Raw genomic sequence first — 18,073 nt, 5'->3', positions numbered from 1 at the left:
ACTCTGAAACAATACTTAGTTATCCATTTAATCATAATGACAAAGACTTCAGGCAAATACAGTTAAATAGTTGTGTAAAAAAACTTGGCTCTATCAACAGAGAAGACTCAGTTTTCTTTAGCAATCAAAGCCATGATAAACACATCATGAAACACAGGAAATTATTTTTTTAAGATTTTATTTATTTGAGAGAGAACACACGCATGAGCGGGGGGGGGGTGGGGGTGGTGAGAGGGAGGAGGGAAACAGACTCCCTGCTGGGCAGGGAGCCTCACATGGTGCTCAATCCCAGAACCCTGATATCATGACCTGATCATGACCTTTGTTTTCTAGGCAAATACAGAATCTTTGTTTTCTAGATTACTTAGAAAGGTAAGGAAAACCCTTTCACAATCTCTTATCAAAAGCAGACCAAAAGTCCAAGAACACTTTGCCCTTTTAACAGAGAGAACACCCAATTCTAATTTTGCAGATTACTTTTTTTTTTAGAGATTATGCATGCATGAAGGGGGGTGGTACACAGAGGGAGAGAATAATTTTAATAATTTTTTAAAGATTTTATCTATTTCTCTTGGGGGGCGTGGAGAGGGGCAGAGAGAGAGAGAGGGAGAGAGAATCTTCAGCAGACTCTGCATTGAGCACGGAGCCCGATGTGGGCGTCATCTGAGGTCACGACCTGAGCCGAAACCACAAGTCCAACGCTTACTGACTGTGCCACCCAGACTCCCCAGGGAAAGAGAATCTTAAGCAGACTCCACACCCAGCACAGAGCCCAGCATGGAGACCAACTCGGGGCTTGAATCTCACAACCCTGAGATCATGACCTGAGCCTAAATCAAGAGTCGGTACTAGTCTAGTCCAGTACCTTACATAGGCTTAACTGACTGAGCCACCCAGGTACCCCTGCAGATTTACTTTTCACATTAAATACATTCACTGAAAAAAACCTTAAATTCTAATCTAAGCCAGCTTGACCACACATACAATTCTTTGGCAAGGATTCCTTTTCCACAAACTTCTACAACTTTTTAAATACCCCTTCAAATTTTGTCCTGTTTTTCCTCTTTCCCATTCTGAAATACCCAGCTTCACTTAGGGCAAAATCACTCTTCCCCTCAACAAAAGTGCATCTTCATTCCTCACACCTTCTCTTACCAAACAAAAACACACATCTTATTTTCCTTCCATACAGAAATGTTACCCTTATTATTTCTAGTACCTTACATAGGTTACAATTTTTAATGCTTCAAATACCTTAATTTCTGAGGAAAATAATAAAGTTAACAATTGTGAGCTTTTACTGTAGCATTCTCTGGCAAAGCCATAAATACATTTTATATTTTCTAGAAACACACGTTTTCTCAGCGTGGCACAAAACATGTTTACTCCTAGACTCAAATAGCTTTAGTTGCTTTGTAAAAAAGAAGCCAAAAAGTAGATAAACCTATCCATATTCGGTAATCAATGTTTCAGTATTTTATTTAGAAATGACCTAGGTATTCAATGACTAATTTAACTTAACAAAACTTCAAGGTTTCAGGTTACCAAAACATTTGGGAAACTATTTAAAAAGTTCACCTAAAAACTTCTGACCCTCTCATATCTATTTAGTTACTCCTTCTCTCAATAATTACGTTTAATTATGAAAATTTCATCATACCAGGTTATTTTTCCTGATGACCAATTTTATAAACCAAAACAACATGAACTTATTTGATCAGTAAATCCAGGTAGGATAAAAGATATGTGTGGGCATTATATTTAATGGTGATAATTCTATAGACATGTCTACTTCAATTAAACCAACAAATTTTAATCAGCTTTAATACTGGGTATTTTCCAAGATCACATGAACCCGGAAAGTATTTAGGCCTCTATTCTATTTTTGAGAATTTTATGAATACTTAATTCATATAAGCACCTAATTTTAAGTCAATTAATTGAATAGAGCTCTTTCACAAATTAATTTTGGCAATGCCATCTAGAAGAGGGAAATACCCCACATGTACAATACGTATGTATAAACACATATACCTATAGACAAAAATCAACAGAGACCTTATAGCTTTTCTTTTAAAACTTTAGCCATGAGACATGCAGGATAATGCAGAACTTCACTAGCTGGATCCAAATCGTGTGTCTGGAAGATGAAATGAGTAAAGGTTACCTGCTCGGGTGACTAAAGCTTTTTACTAGTATTTGTGGAGAAGACACTTAAGATTTTTCGTTTGCCTCAGTTTCAAAGAACCTTATCCCCCTTTTGTTTTTCTTCTGGTAAGAATGACCTACCTCAAGTGTGTATTTCAAAGACATGGCCTAGCTAAGAGTGTGGAGAGACCAGGTAGAGCATTTATATCCCAAAGGCACAGGGGGGAAAAGAGCAAGTTCCTCCCAGAAGGGACTTTGTTTCCTAAGGCCAGAATTTTTACAATACTGACCAGCCTTTTGAGATCAATAAATTAGGATTTGTAACAATAGGTGAACTTGAATTGTTCCCAGAGCTGCATTTCTGGTTTTACTAAAATTTGTAAGATAAGGACAGTTTTTAATTCCTCAAAGAATTGGATTACTGCCTAATGACACCAAATGGTTGATTTGTCCATCTAACCATTTTATTTTTGATTTGTTATGTATCAGGGATCAGATTTCCAACTAAGATGAAAATCAAAGATTTCTATGTTCTGTATTTAGACCTGTTTGTCTTCGGGAAGTTTTAAGTAAATCCTTTTTTACAAAGCCTTTCAGAAGGTTTTTCTTTCCTTCTGGATGGAAGGAGAAGTTTAGGGGAGAAGGCCTAAAATAAAAGTACGATCAGGCACTGAATTATCAGCTTCGAGTTTGGCCAACTTTTCACCACAGAGCTACTTTACAAAAATCTTTTAACTATTTTGTTAGTTACCCGCTAGGACAAATGATAAATATTTTTGGCAAGAGTGAACATCCCCTCTTGGAAGTAAGAGGGGTCCCCCCACAGAGGGTGCCAAGATGTCTACCTTCCCAAGATCCAGACAGTCATTCCCAAAGACAACCAAAAGGAAGAAGTGACAACTGTCATGTCCAAGGCGGGCAGAAAGCCAAGCCAAGTTCTTAGGACACAAAACGAGACAAGCAAGAAGGCAAGAGCTATCCCTGGGGAGAAAGAGAGACTGGATAACCAGTGGATTGGATTTGGAAAGGAAGAGACAACTCAAGAAACTTTATTTTTCCCCTTCTTGACTGGGCACTGCAGACAGAGACCCAGGAGAGCTGACTCTGTAAGGACCCTCACCCTTAACCAGCCTCTGCCAATTTTCCCAAGGCCTCATCCTCAGGCCCCAAGTGGGCTTAGAGACTGTAGCTTCAGTATCTACCAGAATCTGGCAAGGTTTTCTGTTCATTTTCAGTTTCCCTTGGCTGTTTAAGGGAATAACAGCCATTTACCAAAAACTCCCCCGGAGTCCCGTCAACTCTGGGAGAGGCCCAGGTGGGAGCTCTCCTTTGAGAGCAGAGCTGGAGGCATCCATAAGGCCATTAACTTGGCAAACTTTGTTTATGGTCTGTTCCTAAGACCCTTTCAAGGTTCTCGGCTGCCGTCATGAGTTCTGTCAGACTGATGGGAGCTCAGTTCCATCCTGGTTTGTTTGTCTGAATCAGTCTACTAGCCTCAGGAACTGGTCCATTTACAAACAGGGCAGCAAGACCAAGGTTGGGTGGCCTTGTTTATTGTATGCAACCGGGATGCCATAGGAAGAGAGCTTCCACACAGGCTTGAAAGTCTGCCACAGATTCATCTTTTTTGTTTGCTTGTTTGAATAATAAACCAAATGGGGCAGGCAGGGAAAACTCCTTCCAACAATGGCTTTTAAAAGGCCAATCACCATTCTGTAAGCTTTTTCTGGTCCATGAGGGGAGTGTGTTTAAGAGCGAGTATCCTAAATATCTTCAGGTTTACACCAATCTGCTTCATGCATCCATTTCTGGGCTTCCTCGGGGCCAACCAGTATGCCCATAAGCCCACAGAAATCGGAAAGCCTGGGGTCCCCAGCCCTGCTAATGACTCTAAATTCTTCAGGAAACTTTTGGGGATCCTCCCTGGTCTCAGGAAATTCTCTGACTATGGCCCCTTAGTTCAGTCTTTGACCAAGAAGTTTAAGATATCTGAGGAGGATCTCCTGCAACCCAGGGTAACCCATTCTGTTTGTTTGGTTTGGGAGCTCTGGCTTTCAAAATGCTGTCTAATGGGAACGTTCCTCATAATGGCCATTGTAATTCTAGACTGTATTTAGTAAAACTTTGTCATTGTTGTAAATATCCACAGCTTCTGGGACCACAGTTCTTAGACAACAAATAAGCAGTTGTGCCAAAAAGGTGGTGTGCTCAATTCCTGGAGCTAAGGCTTTGGGTCTTCTGGAGCCAAGCTAATATCCAAGGGGATGTGTCGCTGGGTTGGGGACCGTGTGTTCTACAATGTACCTCACCACATGAAGACTTTCTTGAGGTTGGCAGGTGACCTAGTGTCAATCCAACCTGCTCTGTGACCAACTTACGGATAAAGTTGGGTGGCAAGCATTCTAACAGCTTTTAAGTGCTCAGCCCATGCCCACCAATCATGCAGGTTTGGGCTTCCAAGATTCCCATTAACAACTGCCTTTAACTACACAAAACACACTGGCTGCAGGCCAGCTTACATCATACCCAGTTCGACCCCAGCTGGCATGGGACTGAAGACAGGACTAAACCAGCAGACCCCAAACAAAGGGCCAGCTGTGGAGTGAACCAGCAGCAGCATGGAATCAGAGACTTACCCAAGGGCTCGGGATCCTGATCAGATGGGGACTGCGGACTGGACCACCAGCAGTTCTCAACATGAAATCAGGGACTGTCATCAAATGTGAGGTTAGAAAGCCAATTAGGTCAGAAGCTTGACACAAAAAAAGCAGAGCTCAGAACCGAGAGGAACTTACCCACGGCCCTCGGAAACAACGAGAAACACAGAGAATGCAGTTTGTGGGTACCATGCCTGTGTTTCTCGTGGCCCCCGAAGCCATCAGAAGTGTCCTTCAGATCCCATCACTGCCACCCAATCTGTTAAAATCCAAAATTCCTCAGAATAAAATGTAAAGATCTTATTTTTATTCAACAATTCATCAATCGGGCAATATCCTGTCTGGCAAATAGAAAGAAGCTCCAAAGAGCTGTACCAAATGGAAGACGTTTATGGGCAGAAAGAGACGAGCAGAGCTGATTGTTTCAGGCAAAGTCATCTTCCTCTGAGGGGTCAGCGGCTGAGGGAGGATGTCCACCGGGAATTATCTCGCTAGTGCTGACCAGGTAATTCCTGACTGACTGGCTTAAGATTCCACTCCTGGGAGAGGCTGAAATTGCCATCAGTTTAGGTATCAAGTCTTGGTGTGGTGACATGGGTATAGCACAAGTGACTCAATTTGGGGCCTGTTGCCTCTTTTTAAACAATGCTCTGTAATTAAAAAATTCCTTTCCAAGGTGCTTTAGTTATTTCTGAAGAACTCCATTGCTTATCAGTTGGTTAGCCTGCCAATGGAAACTTGCACAGTCATACGTAACTACAAAGTACTTAGAATCTAATTCATCCTTTAAGAAAAAAAGCATGGGGCAGAAAATAAAGATGAAAGAATTAGTCTACTGGAACTCCACTGAGAAAATGAACAGAGCCATAACAGATTTCCTCAGGCCTCATCACCACCAGCTACATTTCTTCAAAAATCAGACTCCAAATGTCCCATAATCTCTTTCAAATTTTGTTTTTGTGAAGTACAGAATCAACATTTCCTTAATGAGTATATAAAACAGTTTTTGCCTCTGAATGAGGAATTTTTTTAAACTTTAGAACCTGTATGACAGAATCTCTTCAGTAAATTTTTAGTCTGTGAGAGGGGACATAAATGTCCTCTCATGGTTCACGGGTTTCCTTTTATGTTGACTGCATTTTTTAATCAAGGAAGAGGTAAGAGTCTTTTTCATAGGTCCTATAGGCCACCTTCTCTTTTTATCATCTATTTCAAGTAGAACAATTAGCAATCTTTCATTTCTGAGCTTTTCTTAATTCCCTAGGAACGGAAACCACGCTGGAGCAGGCAGTGCTGGGTTGTTCAGGAGAGAGAGCGGCACAAGGAGGGATATGGGGGGACACTGCCCACCTCACGTCAGACAGACTACTCGAGTCTGGATAATTAGCACATTACATGACTCTGCTAAATAATCAGATTCTAAATGTTAAAGGCAGTTATACACCAAATAGACAGGAAATCGTAGTGGCATATTTTAAAAGCCAGATATATTTTTTAAAAGATCATGCCTACAATAAGTAAATTATGTAGTGATGGAACATCAAAAAAAGTTGATGAACAAAAGGCACAATTCAAAGAGTTCGGGAGTAGAAAGAACAGAAGAGTTCTTTTTGGTTTGGTTCAAAGTAGGAGAAAAGGGAAACAGGTGTATTAAAATTATTTTTCAGGTGAAGGTATCTGTCAGTTGAAGCAGTTAACACTGGCTTCTTTCTCCCTGGTCCAAAGCAGTCTTTTCTTTCCTCCACTTCTGAGCATGTGTTTAATCTTCTGCTGTATAGAAGTGATACATCAGAGCCACCAGCACTGCTGAGATGGCTGGGATCACCCAGTTGGTCCACCAGCTGGAAAGAAACGGCAATGATGCTTGCATGAGGTTCGGCGCATAGGACTCAAAACCTTTGCTCCTTCTACTTACCATGAAAATCACTGTGGCATGTTTTTATTATCTCTATAACTTGCCTGGATGAAACGTCAACTCTGAGTTGTTAAAAGCAACATGAGCACCACATATGCCCTAGTACACCAGCAAGTGCTCTAGCTTTGTAAGAAAATTAATGACCTCCATCCCCATTCCGCTTAAATCTATTTCTCTTAACTTACACCAAGAGCTATGAATCACTTCCCCAACAGATGCTACCTACAACTAGCGACTTATCTAAGGACATCAACTCTGGGTTACGTATCACAAGTTCACAAAAGCAAATATTCCTTACAGGCTTTATTCTACTTACATACATTAAGAATTTAAAACAGCACTAAACTGAGAACAAGAAAATCAAGGTTCTCATTTTGGGAGACCCAACCACAAGCCCTATACCCATGAGGAAAGCACATCTCCTGGACTGTGAAGTTAAGGAGTTTGAGCCATAGGATTATTAAGGTTGCTACGAGCACGACAGCTCTATGTTCTGTGATTCTGTTTTGAAAATCTAATCTTTAGCCATGCACAGTAGATTTAACACATTAAGAAATAGCAAGGTCAAAGCTTGCAGCAAGGTACTTAATCTGTGGTCCATAGGTGTAAACTCAGAAAAATCCCTAATTTACACACAGTTTCAGTCCTGGTGCATAGAATTTTTGATCAACTAAAAATGACAGATTACAGATCAAACCAGGGACAAAGCTAGAATGATCTTCAATTTAGATATGAACCTACAGTTTCTTAGAAAGTAGAATGTGAATTAAGCCAGATAACTCCTATAAAGACATATATTTTCTGTCATAAACTTTCTATCTTTTAATACTCTTCACACATCAACCCATACAAAGATTGTGTTCAATACAAAGATTTAAACTGCAAAAAAGATTACAAACGTAACTTTCATCTTGGTGGGGTTTTCAGTTTTCATTTAGACGGAAACTTAACCTGTCAATGAAATGTACAGTGAAGGACTACTGCCTGAAGGCAGGGAATGTACCAGAACACCGACAGACTGGCGCAGTTCCGTTTGACAGGGTGAAATAAAATAGGCATAAATGTGTGGTTTTGAGCCTGGGGCCAAATATCTCTACCAGAGAGATATATATATGCCAATTATGCAAGTCAATATGGTAGAGCTGCCACAAATGTTAATAGGATCTTGGACTGTGACAAAGAAATCCAGTCCCTAGAACAAGTGATTCATGCTACACTTGGAGGAACACTGAGCTTAGGGAGATGTAAACACTTAGATATAAACACTTGGGGAGATATAATCACTACAGTGTAAGAAACAGACCATATATTGAATAAGAAAGGATATTTGCCTTGGCAGTAAGACCGTGTAGGCCACAGGACTACCCTGGAGAAAAAGAGACCCAACTTGTTCTGTCCATACTATAGAGTAGATGCAGCTGGAGGGAGAGATCTGGGGTAGAGCGTCCAGAGTCTGAGCTGTCTGACAATTGAGGAGGGGATGTCCTGAGTCATCTGGGCACCAAGTGGAGATGATCCTGGGCTGTCCACTGAGCGGGGGCACAGTGGGAGCCTGAGCCCTCAGGTGGGGGAGGAGCCCTAATCCCACCCAGACTTGACTGGCCTGATCAGTTACCTTAAGAGAAAATTACCACGTACCTGGAATTAGAATCAACAGTAGTAATGAGAGTTTCCTGAAACACAAGAGAAAAAGTGAACTTTAAGGGAACATCTGAACATTTATTCAATTGACTAAGAATTTCTTTTAAAATAAGATCACAGTTTTCAGTATATTCTTCAAAACACATTGAAACGGAATACCATAAACTTTTCACTAAAATGCGTATTTTCACCATTTTTTTAGAAGAAAAAATTTTAAGAATCATCTGTATTTAAATTACTTGCAGACATAACCTAGATAATTTGAAAAAAAATGTAAAAATAGGCTACACAAAATATCCTCTACACAGTACACATCTGAATAATGTAGAAACTGAAAACTGATTATCATATACACAGACACATAACCCCACCACTACCTTTAGGAAGAAAAGTTTAATTCTTTAAAAGCATGAATGAAACCTTCAATAAAATCAGTTACTTCATTCAAATTTTATGTGAAGTAAAAGTGTACCCAAATTGTATTAAAAGACATGTCAACCAAAAAGAGAAAAATAAAAACTGTCATTTAAATTATCACACTCTGGACCACCACCTCTCCTGGCCTTCTCTAACTCTGACAAGACAGCCCTAAAAAGCGGAGGCCTCAGGAACTGACCTCACAGGGTCACCAGCCAAGAAACCTCCAAATAAGGACACCCTGTGTGTGTGCTGGGGTCTTTCACAGCTGGCCTATTTTGCCTTCCAGAACTTTCTACGAGAAGTTCTGTCAGTACCATGAAAGTGAACTAATTTTGGCTCTTGAAAAATACATACTTCCCCAAACAGATGAATAACTAAGGCCTAAGGAAAAATAAACTTTCCTGGCTTGAAAACTAAGAAGCATTCTTTAGAAATTCACACCAGCGAAAGTATTAGTGCCTCAAAGGAAGGTAGCCATAAGTAAGGTCGCTTCATCTGAGAGTTCATCTCTGCAGTTTTCCCAAAGCACAAGATAAGCCATTAGCAAAACAATCCACACTCCGCAATGAGGCAAAAAGCTGCACACAGCAAGGCAGCGCATTCATTAGAGAAACCCCAGGAGAAGGCAGAAAACTGTTAGGCAAGAGCAAGCAAATCAGTTAGGAGACCCACAAACCTGGAAACATGGCCTTTAAGATTCCTGACACAGTAGGGGGGAAAAAAATAAGTCATTTAAAAAGAAAACTTCACACACTTATTATCTTTTTAAGCAATGTTAAATCTTAGCGACTACAAAAAGTATTCATACCTACTGCAAGATTATTTTTCAAATTTTGCGTATATGAATAAAATTAACAAGGATTACTAGAAGTTACTGGACTGTGCAAAAGGATTATTACACTATTAGACGACATAATAAATTCTGAAACTGGAGCACAACAGTTCATTGAAAGTAAAATATTATTGTCACAATAGAAAGTTAAGCCCAGAAGAGTAAACAGAACTCAGACACAGATCTGTTATTTTGTTATACCAAGCACATGCATTTTACCAAACATGCTGACAACTCTACGGCCACTAGGCTGGCCTACCTCCTCGTTCATCACTGCCCTGAGCGTTAATGCTAAAACTGTTAGGGTACCTCACCGCCGGCAACAACAACGATCTTCTAAAGAGCTGTACTTTAAAAGATTATATACATTTCTGAGTGTTTATTATCTGTTAGGCTTTTAACCAAGAGATGCCTGAGAGTTAAAGCAAGTTTGAATTACCACTTACCACACTGATGAAAAAGGAAACTGAAACTGTCTTGCCTGTCCAATGGTCTGAGGGGCCTAAGTTGGGCTTCTGTGTGTAACTAACAAATATGTCAACAACTAACAGGCAGAAAAGACTATGGTTTTTATTACAGGCTCTGCCACCTGTTCACTCCATGACCCTGAGGGGTTCAATTTCACATAGGAAAGATTAATAATTCCATCAGTACATGAGAAGCTATATAAAAATCATGCAAAGTACATCAAGTTTTTGCAAATCAAAATCATCTCATTTATACATTTATCTACTCCAGCCTATTCCTTAATTGGAATGCTTTCCTAAAAATATCAGGGACACTGATATTTTTGCCTTTGGAGTACAGACCCTACAGAAGAAGCTTAAGAGACTGCACCCACCAAACCTGAGATGGGTGCTAGCCATGGTTCTGCAGTGTGACCCTGAACAAGGTCAAAGCTTGCGGCAAGGTCTGAGCTTCACTGTTTTTACCTTCCTGGAAGGTCTATGGATCCCACAGGGGTATCATGAGACCCAAACAAAGTCACTTAAACAGCAATGATTTGAAAGCCACAACCAAAAAAAGGTATTGATACTACTGATATCCTCCATGTAAGCAAATTTAATAGATACAAATCTGTTTAAAAACGCATCATTTCTAGGTCTACAAATATCTTATCTTGGCAACTAAACACCATGTTTTCCTCCGGGCAGGGTCAAGCTAATAATCTTTGTTGCATCTTATTTCACAATTCAACTAGATATTTTCAGTGGCAACATTGAAAAAAATCAGACCACAGCTTACATTTATCAGCCTGGAGATAGACAGATGGTTATACAGAGACATATACACCAAAAGAAATACCTAAGGACACTCTCTCCTGGCAAACTAGAAGCATAAGAAAGATAAATCCAAAAAAGCAGTCGTGTATTTTTTTTTTCATTGTATTTGCTTATGTCCTAGAAAGGCAGCAAGTTCTTGTCCTACCTCTGCTCATCTAATCAAAGTCATATATGTTCTAAAAGAGGAGAGAGTCTTTGGGAAATACAGCAGGATGGTAGGAGACCTGCTTACCAACTCAGCCCTAGTTTCTGTTTGTAGGCATCGTCGTTTGAGATATGACTGGACCTACATTAAATCTAAGTTAATGTAATGAGCCTTATCAAATTCTTGTTTTACTATAGCTGAATGATTTACACCAAGATTATTAACATAGTGAAAACCTAACAGGAAAAAAGTGTATACTTTTTCCCTGACCTGACTATGGAGAAAAAGCAAAAACTACATGCATCACGGGATTTCAGTTACCCCAAAAGTAGCCTCAAAATAGGTGCTAATGTCGTATGACCCACAGCAAGGACTCAGCAGCTGTTACACAGGCAATTCAAATTCTGAAGTCCATTTTTTGTCTTCCCAAAGTACTCAGATCACCAACACTGAACTTTTTGAATAGGGGAAGGAGAGACTATAAATGAAATTGCTTTGTAAGAAATAGCATTAATCAAGACTTATATTGTACCATCTGGGGTATGAAGGTAAACATGGCCTTTACGCTCTATTGGATTTACTGCTTTGATTTTGCTGTAGATTAAAGAGAATGTCTTGTCAACAGCAGCGAGCAAATGAGTTCACCAGTTCTTTCATACAAGCCCTGTGGAGTCTCACTGTTGGGCTCTAAGAAAAGCAAGAACAGAAACCAAAATGGAAAAATTATTCTTTCTGTGGTTTAAGCAAAACGTTCTTCCATGGTCCTTTAATTACAGGCCAACAACTGTTCTGTCTGCTTCTACTCGTCAGGGACTCTGGCTGTTGTCATCAATTCTTACTATGGATTTACCTTCAAATGTAAGTGAGAAGACCAGCTCAGAGAGAAGGGCTAGTGAACCAGGGCATAAAATTAATATCCCCTAGAATATATTTTCCTTTCCTAAGGAAAAATGCATCAAAAAGTTTTTAATTTAATTTGATTAACATTAAATTCAACCAACAAATACTTATTTAACACCTACTATGTCCCAGGGACAGGGAGGTGAAGAAGACATAGGTAGTGTTCTCCAAGGTTCAAGTATTAAGACCTCTGCTCAGATTTTAAGTTCTCTGAAAATAAGGCTCGTGTCAAATCAGAAGCACAGTGCTACTTATAAAAGTAGCTCTTCAAGAGGTATCTACTGATAATTACGATGAAAAAATGATGTATGGAGAGTCTTACAGAGAGAACACACAAGCTGTCCTAATGAAACACAATGGCTGGTCTATACACAACATATTTTGCTGAGCCAACAGGTTACATATTCATCTGACCTAGAGAGACCTATGCTGGCCTGGCCTCATTCAAATAGCTCATTCTGTCCCCCAGTTTGACGGTATGAAATACACTGAAGATAGGCACGGCCACTGAGACACTGGGGATGACACACTTACCGAAGGCTTGGTCAACTTTGCTCTATCATCCTGCAATTACAAAAAAAAAGGCACATTACAGAATGAAAGAACATTTACAAAAGTACCATGTCTAAAGCAGTCACTTTTACTGAGATTTTTTTGGAAAACATTACTATTCAGTAACTAGCACTTTAGGTTCATCTATCTAGGTTGTTAATTACAAAGTTTGATACATCTGACTTGACTGCAAAAATTAATAGCTGATTAAATGATTAATTTTCAATCTAGAGTTCCAAAGTTTAGAACATCATCCATGATAATCATATTTATATGTTCATGTGCATATATATTTATTAGACTTGGATTTTAATCCTCAATTCAGGGAGCAGCTGAGACATAAGTAGATTATTCCCCCGCTATCCTGTGAAATGAGTATGTATGTTTGTACACCTGTGTGTGTGTGTGTGTGTGTGTGTGTGTGTGTGTGTGTAATTTTGTGTGATATCCTCAGTGAATTCCTGCAATCTCCCAACTGCAGGGTTGCAATTTTCTTAAACCTCCAGTTGAGGTAGTCTAAATTAAGGGTTACCTAAAGGTGACCACAGGGAATCCCAGTAGGCAGAGGAGGCAGAAATGCTGTAGTCACAGTCTGAAAACCCATCTCTTCTACCCCTACAAGTTTGGAAAGGAAAGAATCAAACATTTTAAGGGAAAGCCTCTCTGGTTACCATAAAACTACCTCACTTTGGTGAAGTATGAAGATGAAGATGAAAATATGTGGGTGAATAAACTCTCCAGGTAAGTGAAGCTCATTCTTTCAGAGTACCCCCTCCTACCACCAAATAAACCAACAAAAAAAAACCCCACCTCCCTATTCAATGGAAATTGCTCTAAAACAGATTTCCTATTTTTAGGCCTTCCATAAAGAGCCTTTAAGCTTTCCTTCATTCATGGTCATTGCAAGAAATATCAATCAACAAAACTTTTTTTTTTCTTTGGCAATGTTAAATTTCTTAGCTTGGTAATTGGTCCACAGGAGCTTATTTGATCAATATTTTATGTGATGCACCTATTGATTTGTATTTACCAAATATTTTATAATAAATGACAACATTAAAATTATCGGCAAGTATATTTGGCAATTATATGATTTTTATTGTAATCATAATGATAAAACTTTTCATATGGGTTTTTGTTTTTCAGTGGTTTCTCAGAGTGTGTACTTGGGCTGAGGCCACATGCCTACATTAGCCTGCTTCTAATAGTGCCCCCACCCCCTCTGGCTGGCTCCTGGTGAAGCAGCACGAGCTGGGAAACAGAGGAGACCCTGTGGCCCAGCTGAGAAGCCCAGGTGCTCTCTAGAGGTAAGAACAGCTGAATGGAGGGTGTAGGAGCCTCTATCTGTTGGGAGAACTCTGCCACCTCTTCCCAAGTGTTCAGCTACATTCCAGATAACTTTGGTTGACAGATTAGCAAAGCTTCATATAGTCATTCAAAACTGCCACAGAAGGGCCTAAATTCATACTACAGCCCTGGGTTATATAAAAGCTAAATTAGGGAGCATAAAGTCAGTCCAGGGATTGGCATCGAAGGTGACGTTCTCAAAGATCTGGGGTCAAGTGAGAAGAGTGAGGAGAATGTGTAGGTTTTATAGAAGACAGAGTTTATTCATTTAACAGAGGTGGTTTAAAAATTTTTTAATGATTTTTTTAGAATTGAAATATCCTCAAACTATGAGAGGAGAAGGGAGTTTAAGAAATATTTCTTAAAATATTTTAGTCAAGGAAAAAAGAAAAAAAGAAACCATGCTGGGTCAATGACCCCCACCTTCTAAAATATGTTGCTCCGTGACACTTCAGAGTCTGAGAGGCACAGTCCCCCAGCCCTGGCCTTGGGTTAGAGGGTCCTGACCCTAAGTGCCAGTGAAAACTGCAACCAGGGAAATGCAAAGAAATTTCTGATCCATTTGTTTATGACAAGAATGGTGTTATATAATCAGGAGGAGTTGTTTTGCTTTACTTCTTCTTCAATTTCATAATACGCAAGTCTGCAATTTTGAGCAAGGTCAACCCACAGCCTTAAAGAGAAGTAAAGGCCCCCAGTAAGGTACTTACTGGATGAAGTTCCCCAATGATGTACGTTTTGGACAATTCTCTAGCATCTGTAGAGTGTCCCACATCCTCAAAACTTTCAGTAGCATCCCCTCCAGCTTGTTCCCTTAACACTTCTTCCCCACCAGGATGCTGTTTGAAGGACAGATACAAAAAACAAATTATGTTTTTTCCAGGTAAATGAGTCAAAAGGAAGTGGCCAGTTTCATTAACCAAATAGGCTACTCTAGAAGTCGTAGCTGACAACGTGAGTACAACTCATCCATATGTGGATGAAAACAGCATACTCTTCTGTATTTAGCTTCCTTCTTGAAAGTTCCTTAGAATCTTTCTCCAACAGCCAAGATGTCCATTTCCCCAGATCATTCTTATGGCTGTAAAGCATCAGACACATATTTCTAATCCACTGGGAATGTCCTCTTTGCTTTTCCATAAAGCTCTCAAAATTGTTCTTCTTGACCTTTACCCAATCTATTTTTTCTTGAGTCCTATACCCTGACCTTTGACTTCTTTGATCTAGGTGTGGACTTTCGCTACTACACCTTAGATGGTAATTGTGTGATAACTCATCTTTGAAAAGCACCCTGTCTGCCTGCCGAGCACAGAAAGTGTACAGCCTGTTGGACAGACATGCACATCCCCTGCCTGTAGCAGAACTCTCTTTCTAGTGGGAAGAAAAAAGAAAGCAAGCAGGTGCAGCAGTGACTTGCCCAAGCTGCTGCTGTATGGACAGATTACTGATGGGGACAAGGCAGGCAAAGAAGAAAGAGCACCACTCCCCTGGGGGTTGGGGTTAAGGCCTTGGGCAACGGAAGTATTTTAGTGCTCTTAGCTGCTTCTTAGCTGCTTCAATTAGTAAAACAGATGGTCAAAATGCAGGGAGGGGCTGACAAGGGGGCCCAGGCACAGATACAGATGGAGTCCAGACATCCTCAGGCAAGGAAAGGAGTTCTCAGTCAAGTAAAAAGAGAGTAAGGGCTTGGTTATATCACCCTAAATATTTTTATGGCGGAGAAAAACCTTCTTAAATTGAGCCTCACTATTTCCTTAGATCAAATTTACCCTGCCCTTGAGCAAATCACCTGTAAACACGTGTCCAGTAACTACACAAAACAACTCTCCTCTGCATAACTGAGAGCACTCTGTTCTTAATTTCTCCCAGTGATGGAAAACATAAAGGTACATAACAGAGAACGGTGGACAATTACTCTGTTTTGAAATCCATTTCTCCTCCTACTTTGTTTAAATATATCTACTGCTATAGAAATCTACTTGGTTTTTTTCTCTACTATTGTAAACGTTATCCATCTACATTATAGTAAAACTGGAAAACACAAAGAACATAAAAATCACCAAAATCAGCTATGGTCTTGCCATCTCAGTAGGGCTGGATATACACACATGTACATGTGTGAATAATTTTTGAAAGAAAATGGAGATCATTGCCTTATGCATATAGTTTTGTTAGATTAAAAGCAGATTATAATACATGATACAGAGACAGTATTGCCTAGTGGTTACTTACTACTTCTATGTGAACTTAGGAAAATAACGGTATTTATCTCATATAATTTTTTAAGATTAAATGTGTTAATATAGGTGTCTGACACATATGACCGATAAACATTATCTAGCATTTTCATTAAATATTTTCCAATGTCATAAAGCATCTTTCCTCAACATGACTTTTTAAACAGCTACCTAATGCTGCATGCTGCAGGAATTTCCAAACTTATTTAAACATCTTCTATTGAGGGCACAGAATATCAGAAGTCCACTTTAAACAAACATGAGAAGCCACACCAGGGGTATGGCTCACTCTGAAAGCCAATCTGAAGCTTCCTGATGCACTTCCAAGGCTGTGGCAATGGAAACCATGATTTGTTGATTCTGGAACAGTCTATTTACTGTTGGGCATGGACTGAGTACAGAAGCAAAACACAAGAGATATGAAATGACAACTTACTCAGCACCCACCAATTATATAAGTTCACAGACTGTTTTCCTTCCATGTGGGTGGCTGAACTCATGAGTTCCTTAACTTTTGGTTCCTATTAAGGATATGTGAATATAGACAAATCTCTCAGAGCAAATCATTAGTTTGCAGTTACAACTTACCTTCAAAGGAAATTTTCAAATAAGGTTAAAAACACAGATTGGCGTTTCCTAGAGCATCATAAAACTAAGTTTTTAAAAGAGAATTTTGATTTTTAAAATGCTAAAATGCAGAAGGTAAACATTCTGCTTCACAGAGAATAACACAATAGCCTTAACCTGAAAGAAAAGGGCAACTTTTCAACTTAATTTCTGACCAAGCAAGGAAAATAGAAGAGTATGTCTCTACACGTACATATGTGTCTATCTAGCTATGATTTAGACTTTGCCTAAACCATATCTGTGAGATAGTTTTTTTCAGGGGAAAAAAAGAAAGACATCTTGGGTTCCACTGGTTCCACTGACTACTATTTAAGAAAAATGAACGAACTGACACTGAAATACATTTACCCCACGCCAGGGACTTTTTTAAACAGTAAAAACAAAAACAAAAAAACAAACAAAAGCAAAACAAACAAAAAAAAAACCACACCAAAAGAACAAAGTTTTTTTTCTTTTTCCCAGAATAAAATAACTCAAATCTTCATAAGACAGCAAAAGATATGGAACTGGCTTATTGTAATATCGGGTATTTTCCTTGAAATATATTTATGATGTGGGGAGAGACAGAGACACACACTTTGTGAAGTAAACCAAGTCTAATCATGATGGTTTGAAACTTGGTGATTCACCTTGTCACTCTCTTCACTCTTGAGAGCAGATTCATGCTGTAGTCTTAATATGCACACATCTCATTATCAGCCTGAAGGAAACTTTCTTCCTTATCTGTCAGCACTCTTAAGAGATGGGGACACTGGTGTTGGTGCCATCTTGGTTACTCACAGAGATGGTGTATGTCTACGGTTTATGCCCAGAAGCTCTGACAAAACTTACTAACTTACTAACTGTTGGGCAGCTTCTAGAATTTGAGAGGGACTCAAAGAAAAGGAAAGGCTTCAAAGAGGAAAGCAGTAGAATAACAGGTGATGAAAATTATCTGGAGATTTTCTGAAAGATTTAAGGAAAAGACCAAAGTGCCTGGCAGGCAAGACCAGAGGTAACAAAAGAGGTGAGACTCTCTTAAAGAGTCTGAGTCAAGCCCTGAATTCTGTCCTCAGAAAGCAGCACTCACGAGGGCCCCCACTCATCCCACCATGCGGTGGCAGTCAGCAGCTGTGGAGCCCAAAGAAAAAGAAATGGGACGGAATATCACGGGTGACAGTAAGGAGGACCCAGGAAGGAGAGAACTGGGGGCAGTTGTGGGAAAACTAGCCATTTCCACTAGAGCGGTCCTAACCTAAAGTCCCCCATTTTTCCAGAGGAAGATTCATTTCCCATTTGTGTTATTATATCCTAAAGTCAATGGACTCAACAAACACATGCCAAGTGTCTCCATGTGCCAGACAGCAAGGTGTGCCAGACATACGGAGCA

At 39.7% G+C, this 18,073-nt stretch overlaps 1 protein-coding gene across 1 annotated transcript in view; it reads right to left on the bottom strand.

Annotated features, from left to right (window-relative positions):
* Positions 1-6,264: 6,264 nt before the first annotated feature.
* Positions 6,265-18,073, bottom strand: part of CYB5A (cytochrome b5 type A) — a 36,289-nt gene continuing 24,480 nt past the window's right edge. Inside the window, exons 2-5 of the mRNA XM_028102983.1 lie at positions 14,551-14,679; positions 12,476-12,505; positions 8,359-8,393; positions 6,265-6,646 (exon numbers count right to left, since the gene is read on the bottom strand). Of these exons, the coding sequence (XP_027958784.1) occupies positions 6,565-6,646; positions 8,359-8,393; positions 12,476-12,505; positions 14,551-14,679 (276 nt within the window). The 3' untranslated portion in view covers positions 6,265-6,564. The remainder of the gene's footprint in view (positions 6,647-8,358; positions 8,394-12,475; positions 12,506-14,550; positions 14,680-18,073) is intronic.

This window comes from Eumetopias jubatus, unplaced genomic scaffold, assembly GCF_037043125.1.
Source record: "Eumetopias jubatus isolate StellerSeaLion01/CBP00866 unplaced genomic scaffold, mEumJub1_p1.0 scaffold_16, whole genome shotgun sequence".
NCBI classification, from domain to species: Eukaryota; Metazoa; Chordata; class Mammalia; order Carnivora; family Otariidae; genus Eumetopias; species Eumetopias jubatus.
Note: the sequence above shows the minus strand (reverse complement) of the source record. Positions and strands in the feature narration are given on the sequence as shown.